This window comes from Babylonia areolata, chromosome 6 (genome assembly GCF_041734735.1).
Source record: "Babylonia areolata isolate BAREFJ2019XMU chromosome 6, ASM4173473v1, whole genome shotgun sequence".
Classification (NCBI taxonomy): domain Eukaryota; kingdom Metazoa; phylum Mollusca; class Gastropoda; order Neogastropoda; family Buccinidae; genus Babylonia; species Babylonia areolata.
Window position 1 is genome coordinate 25119513 of NC_134881.1, and position 15266 is coordinate 25134778.

The window sequence follows — 15266 nt, forward strand, 5'->3', positions numbered from 1 at the left end:
CCACCCCACCCTCCCCTGCAGTGTTCTTTCCCCCTACCCCATCTCTTTCGTTCATAATAAGTCATTGATAAACTGACCAACCACCCAGCTAGCTGACCGGCTGACTGCATCAACAGCATAACGCCTCTCCTATTCAGAACACCCACACTTCTTTCCATCTCCTTACCTTTACCTGCCAGCCAACCCCTTTTGCACCCCCCTCCCCACCCCTTGCCCCCCCCCCCCCCCCCCAATCACACTTCCTTCCTCCAATCCTACTATACCACCCTCTCTCCGGCACTTTTCCTTCCCTTCCTTCCGACCCCCGCGTGTCTCCGGTCGTCGGTTCAGTGTCGCTTGGGGGAAGAAAGCAAGCAAAGAGAACGCGTGGCTATCGGGCAGAGCGGTGTCTATCACCAGCGACACGGGCTGGCGACACAGAGGGAGAAAGAAAGAAAGAAAGAAAGAGACACAGAGAGACAGAGAGAGAGAGAGAGAGAGAGAGACCCTGTCAAGTCCCAACGCCTTCAGATCCCCAGCGCAGAGACGTGATAGAACGGAGGTCCCAGCCACCGGCACACTGGGGGACTGGAGATAGGAGAAAGGGGGAGTCCACCTACTCGGCCAGACGTTCACCCGTTCGCTCGACACTCCCCAGCTCCTGCGATAAACTTGTTGCAGCGTGATAGCGATCGCAGAGGTGGAGGTTTAGCAGAGCGTAGGCTGCGGTGTGTTTTTATTACGAGGCAAACGACAGAGCTGGCGGGGGTGTGAAAGGCGACAGACCGCACGGGACAGGAGTGCTGCTCACCACGCACTGCGGATTTCGTAACGCTGGGGAAAATACCGTTCTGTGCAGTTAGAAACTGACCACAAAGGAACTGACCACTGCGTGGTGTGTGACACCTGAGGTGCATTCATTGACTGACCTCACGAGAGAATTGTGCAATCAGCACACACGGAGAAGTAACGGGATTGGCTCACCAGTATAGTCGACTGATTTCCGTGTTTGGGTCGTACTTATGGTTATGTTACGTACAGAGGCGGCGAACAGTGGAACTCGTACATTTTTTGTGTATCCATAAAGGAGTTATTAAACTAATTTCTCATTCATCAACCACCACGACAACATAAAACTGAGTCGGAAACACTGGATCGTACGTTTCCCATTATTTGGGTTATATATTTCAGTGTTTCAACGACAGTGACTTGATATTGCTCGTTTTATGATGGCCTGTTTCTTGAGACTGAATGTCTGATTTTCAAGAACATAATTATTCATGAACGAGACTTTTTTCTGTAGTCACCTCCTAACGTATTTTCAACGGACAGCGTACGCGTTAGTGACAGGACACAGTGATATAATGACTGAATAGTCCTGCATGTCTGTAACTTGACCAGTTAAACTTGTGTTTCTATCGTGTTCCATGAAACGGGGCGTTTCAAAATATACCAAACTGTGTTGACTGTGAGCGAAAGAAGCAATTGATGCTTACGTAAGATTGTCATCAAGGAAAAATCCCACAGGTTGAACTGCTGGAGCACAGAATCCATGATTAAAACGCTTGGACAGGATCGACTTTGAAAACGCTCGCAAATTTTCATTGCAGTACAAGACATTGAAAAGGGGGAGTGCGATGAAACATATTAGTTACAACAACCTGCCAACCAGAGAGCGAGCGATGCGTCTCCAAGGATCAGAGGAATGAGTGAATGAGGTGACATGCCTGCCGTGACAGTTGTGACCTCATCAGATCGTCAGTGACACAGGTGACACGTCAGTGCAGCTGTGACGTCAGCAAGGTGACAGTGATGAGGATGACAACGCTGAGAGTGTTGATTCTGGGCGATAACAAAGTCGGGAAATCAGGTAAGACTTTAATAACTATATGCATTCTGTCCGCAGTTTGTTTGACCGCTCTGCTTAATATATATATATATATATATATATATATATATATATATGTGTGTGTGTGTGTGTGTGTGTGTGTGTGTGTGTGTGTGTGTGTGTGTGTGAGGGAGTACTGGGCTTCGTGTATTAATATGCCTATATCTTTTCGAATTACACGTGTTTTTGACGGGTCTTTACTAGAATCTCTCTCTCTCTCTCTCTCTCTCTCTCTCTCTCTCTCTCTCTCTGTGTGTGTGTGTGTGTGTGTGTGTGTGTGTGTGTGTGTGTGTGTGTGTGTGTGACAGTGAGGAAAAGGAAAGAGTGGGCGACAACTATGATGCAATGGAGGGTCCCGTGTATGAAGACCGACAGGTCTGCTGTCCTGATGTCACACCTGTACTGTACAGCCTTGAAGCAGCCCCGACAGTTACACAGACAAAAGCACTTGCAGTGTTGTTTAAAACCACTTCCTCAAAGAAATCTCGAGAACAGGCAGCAGCGTTAACAACAATGATGATGTGATGATGATGGAGATGCTGTTACAGCTGCAACTACCGCTAGTGCTCAAAGTGTCAATTTCGTTTTGTATTCTGAAACATGACAGACGAATCTTTAACAGATAACAGCAGCAGCAGCTGCAGGAGATGAGACCAAACTATTATTGCTTTTTGTAATGCACATTACTACTAGTATATATACTAGGAGTGTGAGTGTGCGCGCGCATGTATGTGTGTGTCTAAAAAATTGTGTGTTTTTAAGGAATGTATTTCTTTTTAATCTAAGCATTATTTACTTGATATTTTTTATTGTTTGGTGGATCATGCTTTAAAAAATTTTTTTTAGTTCATTCTCTGAACGCATTGGATTGAGCTGTTGTAATGTTTTATGTTATGCTCCTATCTGGCTCGATGATGTAAGGCGCTTTGAGCAGCATTAGTACTGGATATCGCGCCATAGAAAAGTTATGAATTATTATTATTATTGTTATATAAGGCAGCAGCAGCAGCAGCAGCAACAACAATTATGGTCGATGATTATTGCAGTAGTAGCAGTAGTAATTGTATTAATTAGCAGTCATGGTTGCAGCAGAAACATACTTGTTCGCTACTGACGTTGATTTGGCAACAGAACATTGGTCCCAGTACAGTGGTTGTCGCGTCATCATCGATTGTTGCTGTTAACTCACTCAGTACGGCCAGTCCTCTCTTCTCCTCTACACAGACCCCCCGGATGTCCAGTGGGTGTCTGAATGACCCAACCTTTAGCTTCCGTTGTCAGAATTGTGGTATTCTTTGTCAACATTCACCTCTTCAGTATAAGAGCCTTCCGCTTGCAATATTTTGATGATGGTAATTGGGGTGAAACGCTGTTAACGTCGTCTCTTTCGCCGTTCGTATGGAGAGAGTTAATGGAAACAGAGAAAGTACATGTTTCAGTAGCAGGAACAGTGCAATACAACTGCATCAACACTAGCATCGGTAGGAAACAAACAACAACAACAAAACCTCGCAGTAACTGGCACTGATTGAAACCTCACAGCAGTAATGGAGGCAGTAAGAACAGTAATGATAACTGCAGTAAAAAGCATGGTTGTTGCTTTACTAATTAGGAGCAGCTGCAAAAACATCTTATTGTGACAGCAGTGGTATAGCAGCTGTAGTTATTATTCTAGCTAACACAAAAGTAAAGTAATTGCTGTAAAAATAAAACCACTCCGCAAGACTAGAACCATTATTGTAATATACTGTATAGTTTCAGCACATCAAGTAGTAGAAGTGGTTGTGGTTGTTGCAGTTATGTGAGAGAGTAAGGGAGAGAAAGAAAGCGAGAGAGAGAGAGAGAGAGAGAGAGAAAGCCAACTCTCCGACACAGCCACCCAAAGTCAACAAAGCGAAACGCAAACCGGATTGCGGTCCACTTTCAACAGCTGACGTCTGCCCGGTCACAGTCAATATTGGCCCCTACAGCAGACAGGCTCCACGGGATTTTTTTAATTTTTTTTTATTATGTGTGCCCTTGAATACTGATGCCAGATCTTTTTGCGACGACACTCCGATTTCATGAATGTACACACAGGGTAAATAGATATTCCTGAGGGACAGAGGTATTGTGATTGTGTTATACGTTCTCAGCTTTTTTCCTTTTCTTTTCTTTTCTTTCTTTTATTATCTTTTTTTTTTTTTTTTTTTTTGCTACGATTTTTGTTTTTGTCAATGAAGGCGCGGTTTTTCTATGGTCTGCCGAGAGCGAAGACCGTGACAAGAAGAAGAAGGAGAAGAAAAAATACCCACAGATATACTAAGTAAAACAGGTTCAGATCAGAACTACATAGCTTGCTTGAGTCTTTTTCTTATGTAGTATGGTAATGTTAAGGCATTTTTACAGACTTAACAACTGTGAAATCAACTGATCATCGAATAGACAATACATTACATGTTGTATAGTGTACATCCCAGCTGATGAACTCAACAAAGTTTGGAACTGACAAGTTTCTAATTTGAAAATTATTTCTAGAAAGCTCCAAAGATGCATATATATATATATATATATATATATATATACGGTCTTTCAAACTTAATTCGAACATTAAATTCTAAAAAAAAAAGCTTTAGGACAGAGAGAGAGAGAGAGAGAGAGAGAGAGAGAGAGAAGACATTATGTCTAGTCAGCGATTTTAATCGAGATCTTCATTGTGATTTTTTTTTTTTTTTTTTTTGGTATGTGAAGTCTGCTGCTGCTGACTGAAGCTGACGAAAACTGGTGGTGATGTGCATAGCCAGTGGTTAGGGAGGTAGGGAGGTGGTGTGCTGATGTAGGTGGTGGTGGTGGTGGTGATGTGTGTGAGAGAGAGCGGGGAGGGGGAGGGAGCGAGGGGGGGCGGAGGGGGTGCGGGGGGGTGCGGGGGGCGTGGGCGTTGATAAGATCAAAGTGGATGTTTTATTGCGCGTCATGGCCACGGGCTTCAATAAAAACAACAACAACAACAACACCAACAACACACAGCTGGTATGTGAGGAATGAGAGTGAACAGGGGCAATCACCACAGGAAAAAAAAAGTCATCACCATCATTCCTACATCCCCTCCACCCACTCTCCATCTCCACCCGCACCCAAGTTCTTTGACCATCTCCACCTCCACCCACCCACACACCCACCCACCCCTCCCCTTCCAAACCATCATCATCATCACAGAGACAGAGAGAGAGAGAGAGAGAGAGGGAGAGAGAGAGAGAGAGAGGGAGAGAGAGAGAGAGAGTAGTGGTTGTTTTAATAGACCTGAGGCTCCATTCTCATTTCATTACCACTAAAGATCTGTGTCTCTGATTGTTTGTCTTTCTGTCTCTCTCTGCATATTTCTGTCTGTCTCTGCCTTTCTATTTCTCTGTCTCTGTCTGTCTGTCTGTCTGTCTCTCTCTTTCTGCTTTTCTCTCTGATCCTCACTCTTTCTTTCATTGTCTTTGTGTCTGTCTGTCTTTGTCTTTGTCTCTTTCTTTGTCTCTCTGTCTTTGTCTCTGTCTGTGTCTCTGTCTGTCCCCACTTGCGTATCGATTTATATGTACAATGCATTCACGTTTCGATCTGTTACTGTTTCTCGAAGGACTGATGGTAGACTGCTTATCGATATTGAATTGACAATGATTATGTATCATGGCCTGGCTTCGCTGACGAAGATCTAGGAAGGGCGTTGTCCACGTCTGATGCAGGCACGCTCATGGCTGACACGGCCAATGCGGGAAAAGCAGAGTCGGCCGCAGCGGTTGCAAGGGAAAGTCTGGTCTGGGTTCGCGGCTGCAGCGTCGTGGTTCTTCCTCCTTCTGCGTTTGTCCTCAAGGCTGGCCCTGCGGTTGTTTTCGAAGGAGGAGACAGCTTGGTGGATGGTGCGTCGCCAGGTCTCTCGATCAGCGGCTACTGCGGACCACTGGCGATGGTCAATGTGACAGGCACCGAGAGCTTTCTTCAAGGAGTCTTTGTATCTCTTCTTGGGTGCTCCTCTGTCACGGTGGCCAGTGGACAGTTCGCCATACAGCGCGATCTTGGGCAGGCGGTGGTCCTCCATCCTGGACACGTGCCCTGCCCAACGTAGCTGGGTCTTTAGCAGCACTGCTTCGATGCTGATAGTCTTTGCCTGCTCCAGGACCTCGACATTTGTGATGTAGTCACTCCAGTGGATGCTGAGGATGGTGATTGTATAATGATTGTTCAGCTGCACCCCGTCATAAAGAGAAATGTCCTTCATGATTATGATTGAAGTATCCGAATCAAGTGTGTGTGTGTGTGTGTGTGTGTGTGTGTGTGTGTGTGTGTGTGTGTGTGTGTGTGTGTGTGTGTGCACGTGTATGCACGCGCACGGTACAACTTTCTTCAAAATCTTTCGAAGTCTGCAGCCATTTTCATTACGTCTGCAAATTTATACATTCCCCTTTAAACTGATGCTGATTTTTTTTTTAATATAAAAAAAAAAAAAATAATTATGCAGTTTTTATTGATATTTATGCTGTTTTTATTGATAAGTTTGACCTCCCTCTTCCCCTTGGTCTTCGCTCACGAGGGTTTACTGTTTTGTCCTGTTTTGTCGGGCGAAATGGAAATATTGTCTCAAACCTTGTGTGCTTATGTTCCCCCTTCCTTTTTTGCGAACTTTCTTTCCGTGTTTAGTTTTTCTTTCTTTTTCGTTGTGTGTGTGTGTGTGTGTGTGTGTGTGTGTGTGTGTGTGTGTGTATGCACGCGCACGGTACATCTTTCTTCAAACTCTTTCGAAGTCTGCAGCCAGTTTTCTTTCCTTTTCGTTTGTGTGTGTGTGTGTGTGTGTGTGTGTGTGTGTGTGTGTGTGTGTGTGTGTGTGTGTGTGTGTGTGTGTGTGTGCACGCACACAGTACATCTTTCTTCAAACTCTTTCGAAGTCTGCAGCCAGTTTTCTTTCCTTTTCGTTTGTGTGTGTGTGTGTGTGTGTGTGTGTGTGTGTGTGTGTGTGTGTGTGTGGTTTGTATCCTTCTTTTCTTTCAGGCTGTGGTTATCTGTCTTTTTTCTTTTTCTTTAAGAAAAGCAGCGTGGGTGTGGTAGTCATGGTTGCTGAACAGCAAAGTCAACGAATATAACACCGTTTGTGTATGTACCCGGGATGGAAATGTATATTTTCTGTCTTTCTGTCTTTCTTTCTTTCTGATCAGAATGGTAATGTGTGACAGGAAACGAAAGTAAAGTATTTCTTATTGCGTTTTGTGTACTAGTTTGTAGCTATATAGCTTGCGCAGAAGCAGTGTTAGAGAATGAAAATGGTCTCTCGCTCCCAATCCCTGTCTCCGTCTCCATCCATGACATGGGTGTAGGTGCGTGTTTCCACCCTTCTGTCTTCATCTATCTCTTTCTTTCTTTCTTTCTTTCTTCCTGCCTGCCTTTTATTTCGTCATTTCTTGCTAAGCAGAGCAAATGGTGAGGGTGCACAGGAGAAAGAGAAGTGCGTGTGGTGTGTGCATTGGCAATTTGGGAAAAGGCGGAGTTGGAAGAAGGTAGAGGGGTTGTGTGTGTGTGCGGGCGGGGTGACAGGAGGACATGGGGGGTGGGGGGGGAGGGTGTAGGGGAGGGGAGGGGTGGATAGAGGTCAAATCAGAATGCAAATAGATGCTGTCCTCAAGTTCAAAGACGTAAACACCGGGGGACACAAGCTCCTTGCAGACGTGCTGACCCCATTGAGCCGTGAGACGGGGTCCTTTTCAAGCCAACAGCCAACCGTCGTACAGCTCAGCGGTGGACTCCAGCAGTTGTTGGGTGACTGCCATAGATTTGGAAGGCAGAGGATAGGTGTAAATTATTCTGTCGTTCCGTTCTGCTGCAGTCGTCAGTACGTGTGTGTGACGGTATATTTAAACAGAATTACTTCGTTCCGTTACCCACTGTTCGCTTCAGTGCTGTTTGTAAAGTTAATGTTGTTTTATCACGTTCTGTGCACGATCAGTCGTTATTTCTGATTTTTTCTTCTTCTTTTTTTCTCTCGTTGTCAGTGTGTTGAAGATGCATGGTGAAGAGGGCTTTTTTTTTTATCTCTCTCTTCCGGCTTTCTTTTATTTTCACTTTCTTTCTGTCATCCTGTCTCTTTATTTTGTTTTCTTTCTTCTTTTTATCTTTGCAGATTGCACAGCTTTATGCGCTGTTTCACCAGGTACATTTTTGGGGGTGGACGAAACTTTCTGTTCATGAATTGACACCAAGCAAGCCCCCAGCCCCAGCCCCCCACCCCCACCCCCCTTCTCTAAGAAATAAGAAAAAAACAACAACCAAAAACAAAAACAAAACAACAATAACAACAACAAAATCACGACGTTTTCACTGCCTGTTTTTTTTTCATCCGTAAACACCGAAGACGCGACTCCTTGTCTCCACTATATCTATGGTGTCTGTCAGCAGTCGACATGCACAGAGAGGACTCGCTTGCACGCATTTGCATGTTGTTTGTAATCGGAGCGTCCTTCAGCTCTCAGCCACAGCGAGCTTTAGTGTCTTTTTTTTCTTTTCTTTTTTTTAAACCCCTGACAAGTCTTTGGTTTGTGTCTCTCGGGTCAACTTTCAGACCTCGACGTGTGTGGGAGGCGTGAGAGTGAGAGAGAGAGACAGAGAGAGAGACAGAGAGAGAGAGACAGAGACAGAGAGAGAGACAGAGAGAGAGACAGACAGACAGAGATGAGAGAGAGAGACAGACAGACAGAGAGAGATTGAGAGAGAGAGAGACAGAGAGAGACAGACAAACAGAGAGACAGACAGACAGAGGGAGAGAGAGACAGAGAGAGATGAGAGAGATGAGAGAGAGAGATTGAGAGAGAGAGAGAGAGAGATTGAGAGAGACAGAGACACACACAGAGAGACAAAGAGAGAGAGACAGACAGACAGACAGACAAAGAGAGAGACACACACACAGAGACAGAGAGAGACAGAGAGAGAGACACACACAGAGAGACAGAGAGAGAGAGAGAGAACGAACGAATGAATCTTTTTTATTGAAGAAAAAAAAAGAATAAGCACAAATGGCTTGTTTTCATCCTGCCCTCATGAAAAGGGAAAACATAACAAACACTGAAACCAAAAGCATGACATTGCATGAATAAATTTCAATTCTGTCCCATGAAAAGGACGAACAACATAAGTACATGCACAATTAATACTCAGAACAGAAACAAGAGAAGAAGGAAGAGGAAGAGACAAGGAGAGACAGACAGACAGACAGACAGACAGAAAGAAAGAAAGAAAGAGAGAGAGAGAAGGAGAAAGAGACAGACAGACAGAAAGAGAGAGAGAGAGGGAGGGAGAGAGAGAGAATAAGTCACAGAGAATGAGAGATAGAGCGAGGAAGGGAGGACAGAGACAATGTGGATAGGGGTGGGGGAGGAGGAGTGAGAGCGTTAGTGTGTGTGTGTGTGTGTGTGTGGCGGTTGGGAGGGTGGTGGGGGGGGGGGGGGGGGGGGGGGGTTGCGTGGAGGGGAGGAGATGAGAAGCCAGAGAGGGTAATTAGAGGGGACTTCAAGATCGTTTTCGCATGGTGAGAGGCACCATCACCCGATGCCTCAGTACCTACAGGGGTGAAAATAATGCACACGTCGTGGACAGACAGGCGTCACCCACGTCCTTATAGGAGAAACAACCCCCCCACAAAAGCTGTTTCTCACGCGAATAGGGAAACTCAATAAACAAGGAGGAGAGTCAAACAGTTGACATCTAAGCTGTAAATCACAGCCACGCCCCCCCCCCCAGCCCCCCACCACCCCGTCTCCCCCACGCCCTACCCCCCCTTACCCCCCAACCCCAGACCACCACAATCACTCCTCCACTGAACTTGAACTTGACCATTTGCATCAGTAATGGTCACAGGAGACGCCTGGGTGTTGACCGGCAGTGAAGCAGGCGACTGCAAAAGTTAAAGATGGGTGTAGTCCTATCTCTTGTGGAACCAGAGATTGAAACCGAAGGAGCGAGCGTAAAACAACAACAACAACAACAAAACAACAACAAACAACAAAACAGAAGGTAGGAAAGGTGTTTACAACTGAAGAGGTGTCAACAGAACAGTGACAGTGTGTGTGTGAATAGATGTGCAGTGATTGCCGCTTTTTTCTTTTCTTTCTCTTTTTTTTCTTTCTTTTTTCCCCCCCGAAAGGGATTCAGCAACTTCAATAATACTATTCATTCGTATACACTTGGGGTTTTTTTTTTCAGTGTCCTTGGACATTGTTCGCTCTAAATGTGAATTTATGCAAATATAGGATAATGACGAGAAACGCTCGTCCTAAAATAAATGCATTTGTTGGTGAAATCAGTGACTCATACGACTGTCTTTATGCGAGGTAATTTTTAAAAGTGTCACAAACACGGACTCTTAAATAAAGTGACACTCATGCGGAAGAAGTTAACACCCACATCAGTTTTACTGACGGGTATGACACAGACACACACACACACACACACACACACACACACACACACACACACAGAGGTAATTCCCATTATCTGGGATCATCTCATCTATCATGCAGAGTTTGCGGAGCCATTTAAGTCCCATAGTGCCCTCAGAGGACACCCTTTTTCTCACTGCCTCTTTCTGTCTGCCTGTCTGCACCTTGACATGATTCATGTGGACATGTCTAGTTTTCCCTTCCGATTTTGTCCTGCTCGTTTGAGGGAAGAAGAAGAAGACGAAAGGGAAGAAGAAGACGAAGAAGAGAGAGAGAGAGAGGTGGGAGGGGGGGGGGTGTGGGGCGGGGTGGGGGTGGGGGGGGGGGGCAGAGGACGTGTATGAAAGTGGAAAGGAGTGACTAGATAGAGAGACAGAAGTGGACAAAGAATGAGAGGGGATGAGGGTGGGGGTAAGCAACCCCCACACACACACGCGCGCGCGCGCGCGCACACACACACACACACACACACACACACACACACGGGTGGGTGTGGGGGGTGGGGAGAGGGCAAGAAAGGGCGGGAAGAAGTGGAGGATGAAAGGAAAGGAGAGAGTAACGCTGGAATGGGAGGGGGGGGGGGGGGAGAGAGAGAGAGAGAGAGAGAGAGTGTACACAGGAAAATAGCAGAGAAATTGGGGAATATAACGGTGAAGGGGGATAACTAAGAAACATAGAAGTGAACAAAAGACGGGGGCGGGAGGTGTGTGTGTGTGTGTGTGTGGGGGGGGGGGGGGTTGGTAGTGAAGGAGAGTGTACGCGGTAACGATGGGTTGGAACACACGGTGTGCATAACATGAATTGAACAATACCCCAACCAAACAACAACAGCAAAGCGACTCCCGGATGTCACAGTTGATAACAATCAAAGCTAAAAAAAAAAAAAAAAAAAAAAAAAAAACCCACACAAAAAAACACACACACACACACAATAACATAAAAAAAACCTCAACCAAACCCGGCTTTGTTATGCTGTTGTTTTTAAATCCAGGTAAAAAAAAAAGTTCGCAGAATCCAAAGCCATAACAAAACGGAAGAGAGACGGCCAACAGGTATAATTATTCTTCTGAACTTTGTTTTGGCAGACGTTCATTGATTCTTCTCCTTTATTTTTTTATTTTATTTTTTTTTTTTTTTTTATATGATACAAATAAAAATTATCTTTATCAAGTCAAGGTTGGCAAAAACTGGTTAATTTTTTTTTCTCATGGTTTTCTCGGGTGTAAGTTGGAAATGAAATCCTTTTATTCCACGAAACATCAGCCAGGCAGCAGGGCACAACACAACACAACACAACACAACACAACATAACATAACACGCAAGGCACAGAAAGAATACTGTGCCCCCCAAAAAGAGAAACAAATGAAGTACATCTCTCTCCACGATAATCTTCATTGTTAATTAAGCTAATGACTTCGTTCATACATATTATCTCCCCCCCCCCCCCGCCATCCCCAGCCCCCCTCCCACGCCTCCCCCCACCCCTCCCCCTACCTCCAAACGCCCCATACAAGTTAGATAATGGACCTCCTTTCGTCAAATGTCTGTACAGGAGAAGAAGAGGACACGAGAGGTATATGTATCGACCTTCGTTTACCCAACTCTTAAGTGTTTCGTGAATCATTAACCATGCTTTGTACGAGGCTGTGGCTGACGTGTGACTGACAGTGGGTGCGGGAGGGGGAGAGTGGTAGTAGACAAGCGGGAGTGGGTGGTTGGGTTGTGGGGGGTTGGGGGGGGGGGGTAGGGGTGAGGAAGAATGAAAACACACAGGTCAGGTGAACTAAGTAACACCAACACGATCAAGATGTGTGTAGGAAAAAAAAAAAGAAGAAAAAAAAAATCTCCGACCTTGACTTTTTGTCTCACGGTTTACTCTATTCCCGTCCGTCTGTCCGTCTCTGTGCCTACGACTCTCTCTGCCTCCCCCTCCCCCCCTCCCCCACTCACCTCCTACCCCCCAAGCCCCCTCCCCTCCCCCCCACTCACCCACCCACTCCGTCCCCGGCCCCCCACCCCTCGCTCATTGTTACATGTTTTATGCTTTTTTTTTGTGTGTGTGAGAATATGGTGAAACGAAGCTTATAGCTCATTATTTTACCCTCAGTAAAGCATTCGAGTTCATGTTCTGTCCTTCAGATGAGGAAGACGAAAGTGGAAAGACAAACTGGATGTGTACACATGAGTCACGCCAGGTTATTTATGTTGAAGTGTAAGATAATGTCACGTACTGAGCACTGCTGATGCGATAAAATAGCTCCTATCAAACTGCATGAGACTTGTTCATGAAACTGAAATGTCAAAGCCACGAAGGGAGCTGTATAAATCAGGTCTTCAGTAGGTATACTCTTTAGAGGTCTGTGGGCTATAGAATAATAATAATAATACTACTACTACTACTAATACTAATAATATGCAGGCTTATATAAAGCGCAGTACCCCCATCAGAAATCCATTACCAGATACGCTGAATCTATTTTTACTTCAGAAAAAAAGAGAGGAATATTTGATGTGTAACTGAACAAACGTTACACAGAACAGGTCCGTGGTTTTCTGATCAGATGTGCGTTTTTTCTGTTTTCGGTTTAGTGTCCCGTTTCTCTTCATGTCTTTATTTCTGACCTTTTTTTTTTCTTTTTTTTTTGTTGATAATTGTCTTCTGTAGTGTGTGAAGATGTCTGTCTAATATTTTCATAGTGGTCTTTAATGGATGGGAAGTATTATCCTTAAACAATTCTCGTTACGTCTTCTTTAGTGCCACTGATGGAGCACAGGAATTTAACTGGACACAGTCTTTGATGCAGTGACGTTTGTCTGGGTAGGATAGGGTGAAAATATGGATGTGACCTGACCATAGCTCTTTCGCGGTTCAAAATGATTACAGGAAAAAAAACAAAAACAATCTAGTCTCACCCTTCGTGCGCTTGTTGTAAGGTTGAGATTCAAAATCTGAACAAGATTCGGATGAGACAATAAACCGAGGTCCCATGTGCAGCATGCACTTAGCGCATGTAAAAGAACCCACGGCAACAAAAGGGTTGTTCCTGGCAAAATTCTGTAGAAAAATCTACTTCGATAGGAAAAAACAAATAAAACTGCACGTAGGAAAAAATACAAAAAAATGGGTGGCGCTGTAGTGTAGCGACGCGCTCTCCCTGGGGAGAGCAGCCCGAATTTCACACAGAGAAATCTGTTGTGGTAAAAAGAAATACAAACACAAATACCTTTGTTGAGGCACTGACTATCAAAGATTCCGATTTTTTTTTTTAAAGATGGTTTACACATTCTTCCTTAAAAGATAGTTTACACATCCTTTTGAAAATCAAACCAAGACCAGACTAAATCCAGTAGAATAAGAGTTTAACGACCCACTGGCAATTTAAAGTCCTAACATTCAGGGCTTGGTGTTGGTTTGGTGAAGGTTGTAACTAAATCCAGTTTGTTCGCGTGGGATATAGGTTATAAACTGTGAAACGGAAGTCGTGATAGTCTCCCGTGGGTCCGACGGATGAGTAGGCAGGCAGGCTTATCTGTCAGTGTGTGTCCTCGTATACGTACTTTAACTCACTCAGTACGGCCAGTCCTCTCTTCTCCTCTACACAGACCCCTCGAATGTCCAGCAGGTGTCTGAATGACCCAACCTTTAGCTTCCGTCGTCAGAATTGTGGTATTCTTTGTCAACATTCACGTCTTCAGTATAAGAGCCTTCCGCTTGCAATATTTTGATGATGGTAATTGGGGTGAAACGCTGATAACGTCGTCTCTTTCACCGTTCGTATGGAGAGAGTTAACACACTACTTTACAACACGATCACAACGCTACCGACGTCACTCGTCAGTGACGAAATCTGGCGAGAAATCTAAATCTGCGACACCTCATCTTCAGCTTCAACACCTTACACAACAAACCACCACCACACAGTAGCGGATACGATCGCATTTCGCCTTTCACGCTGATAAAGAATGCGATTTTCTGCGCAAGATGGTTAATTCCAGTCTCTGCTGCGATGTGTGTGTTTATTGTATGGGGGTAGGTAAGGCGGGTGGTGGGTGGGGGTAGGGTTTTAGGGGGGAGGGGGGGGGGAGAGGGGGGGAGTTAAAACTAATGTGCGTGTCAGTTAGGGGGGGGGGGGGGGGGGGATGGCTTTTCTTCACACCTGCTCCCCTGCTGTCTTTTCCTGTGCCTTGACAATGGTGTCTTGCCGCAGGTCTGTTCATGCGGGAGGTGGAGATGAACAGGGTGAAGAGAGTTCATTGGCCCTTGGCGGGTGTTAATGCCCTTTGGTAATAGGGGAAAGGGGGGAGTGGAGGGGGGGTGGGGGGGAGAGGGCATGCATCTTGGTCAGGGGAAATGGGTTGTGTCGTGGAAGGTGTTTACATGGAGGGTAGTTTCACGGTTGTGCAGAGATGTGTGACACGCACGCGCGCGTACACACGCACACATGCACACGTACGCACGCACACACACAGAGACACACAGACACAGACACACACACACACACACACACACACACACACACACATATATATATATATATATATATATATATATATATATATATATATATATTCATGAAAAAAATCGGTCACAATTGTGGAAAGACATTAAATAAGAGAATGAATACACACACACACACACACACACACACACACACACAGAGTAATCATCTTCACCTCATTTGTGCTTGTGTATTTTACGTCGGGAGAAAGGATTGGGTTCTTACAACCTTGCAGATAAAAACAAACCAAATCAGCTTGCCCAGAAAGTTCCCTTTTTTTCGTGATGGTGACCGAGATTTGGGATAGGGTTGGAGCTGGGTGGAGTGGTGATAGGTAGGGTAGGTTATAAGGGTGTAAGAATGAAGGGAGGTAGATTAAAAGGATGTATTATCTAAATGGATACCCTCACATTCAGAGGCATATAAAAGCGATGATTGGCCCCTTTCAATGGTTTATT

The 15266-nt window shown here is 45.1% G+C and overlaps 1 protein-coding gene across 1 annotated transcript in view; it reads left to right on the plus strand.

Moving 5' to 3' along the window:
* The first annotated feature begins 464 nt into the window (after positions 1-464).
* Positions 465-15266, plus strand: part of LOC143282863 (ras-related and estrogen-regulated growth inhibitor-like protein) — a 69308-nt gene continuing 54506 nt past the window's right edge. The window contains exon 1 of the mRNA XM_076588722.1: positions 465-1849. Within this exon, the coding sequence (XP_076444837.1) occupies positions 1792-1849 (58 nt within the window). The 5' untranslated portion in view covers positions 465-1791. The remainder of the gene's footprint in view (positions 1850-15266) is intronic.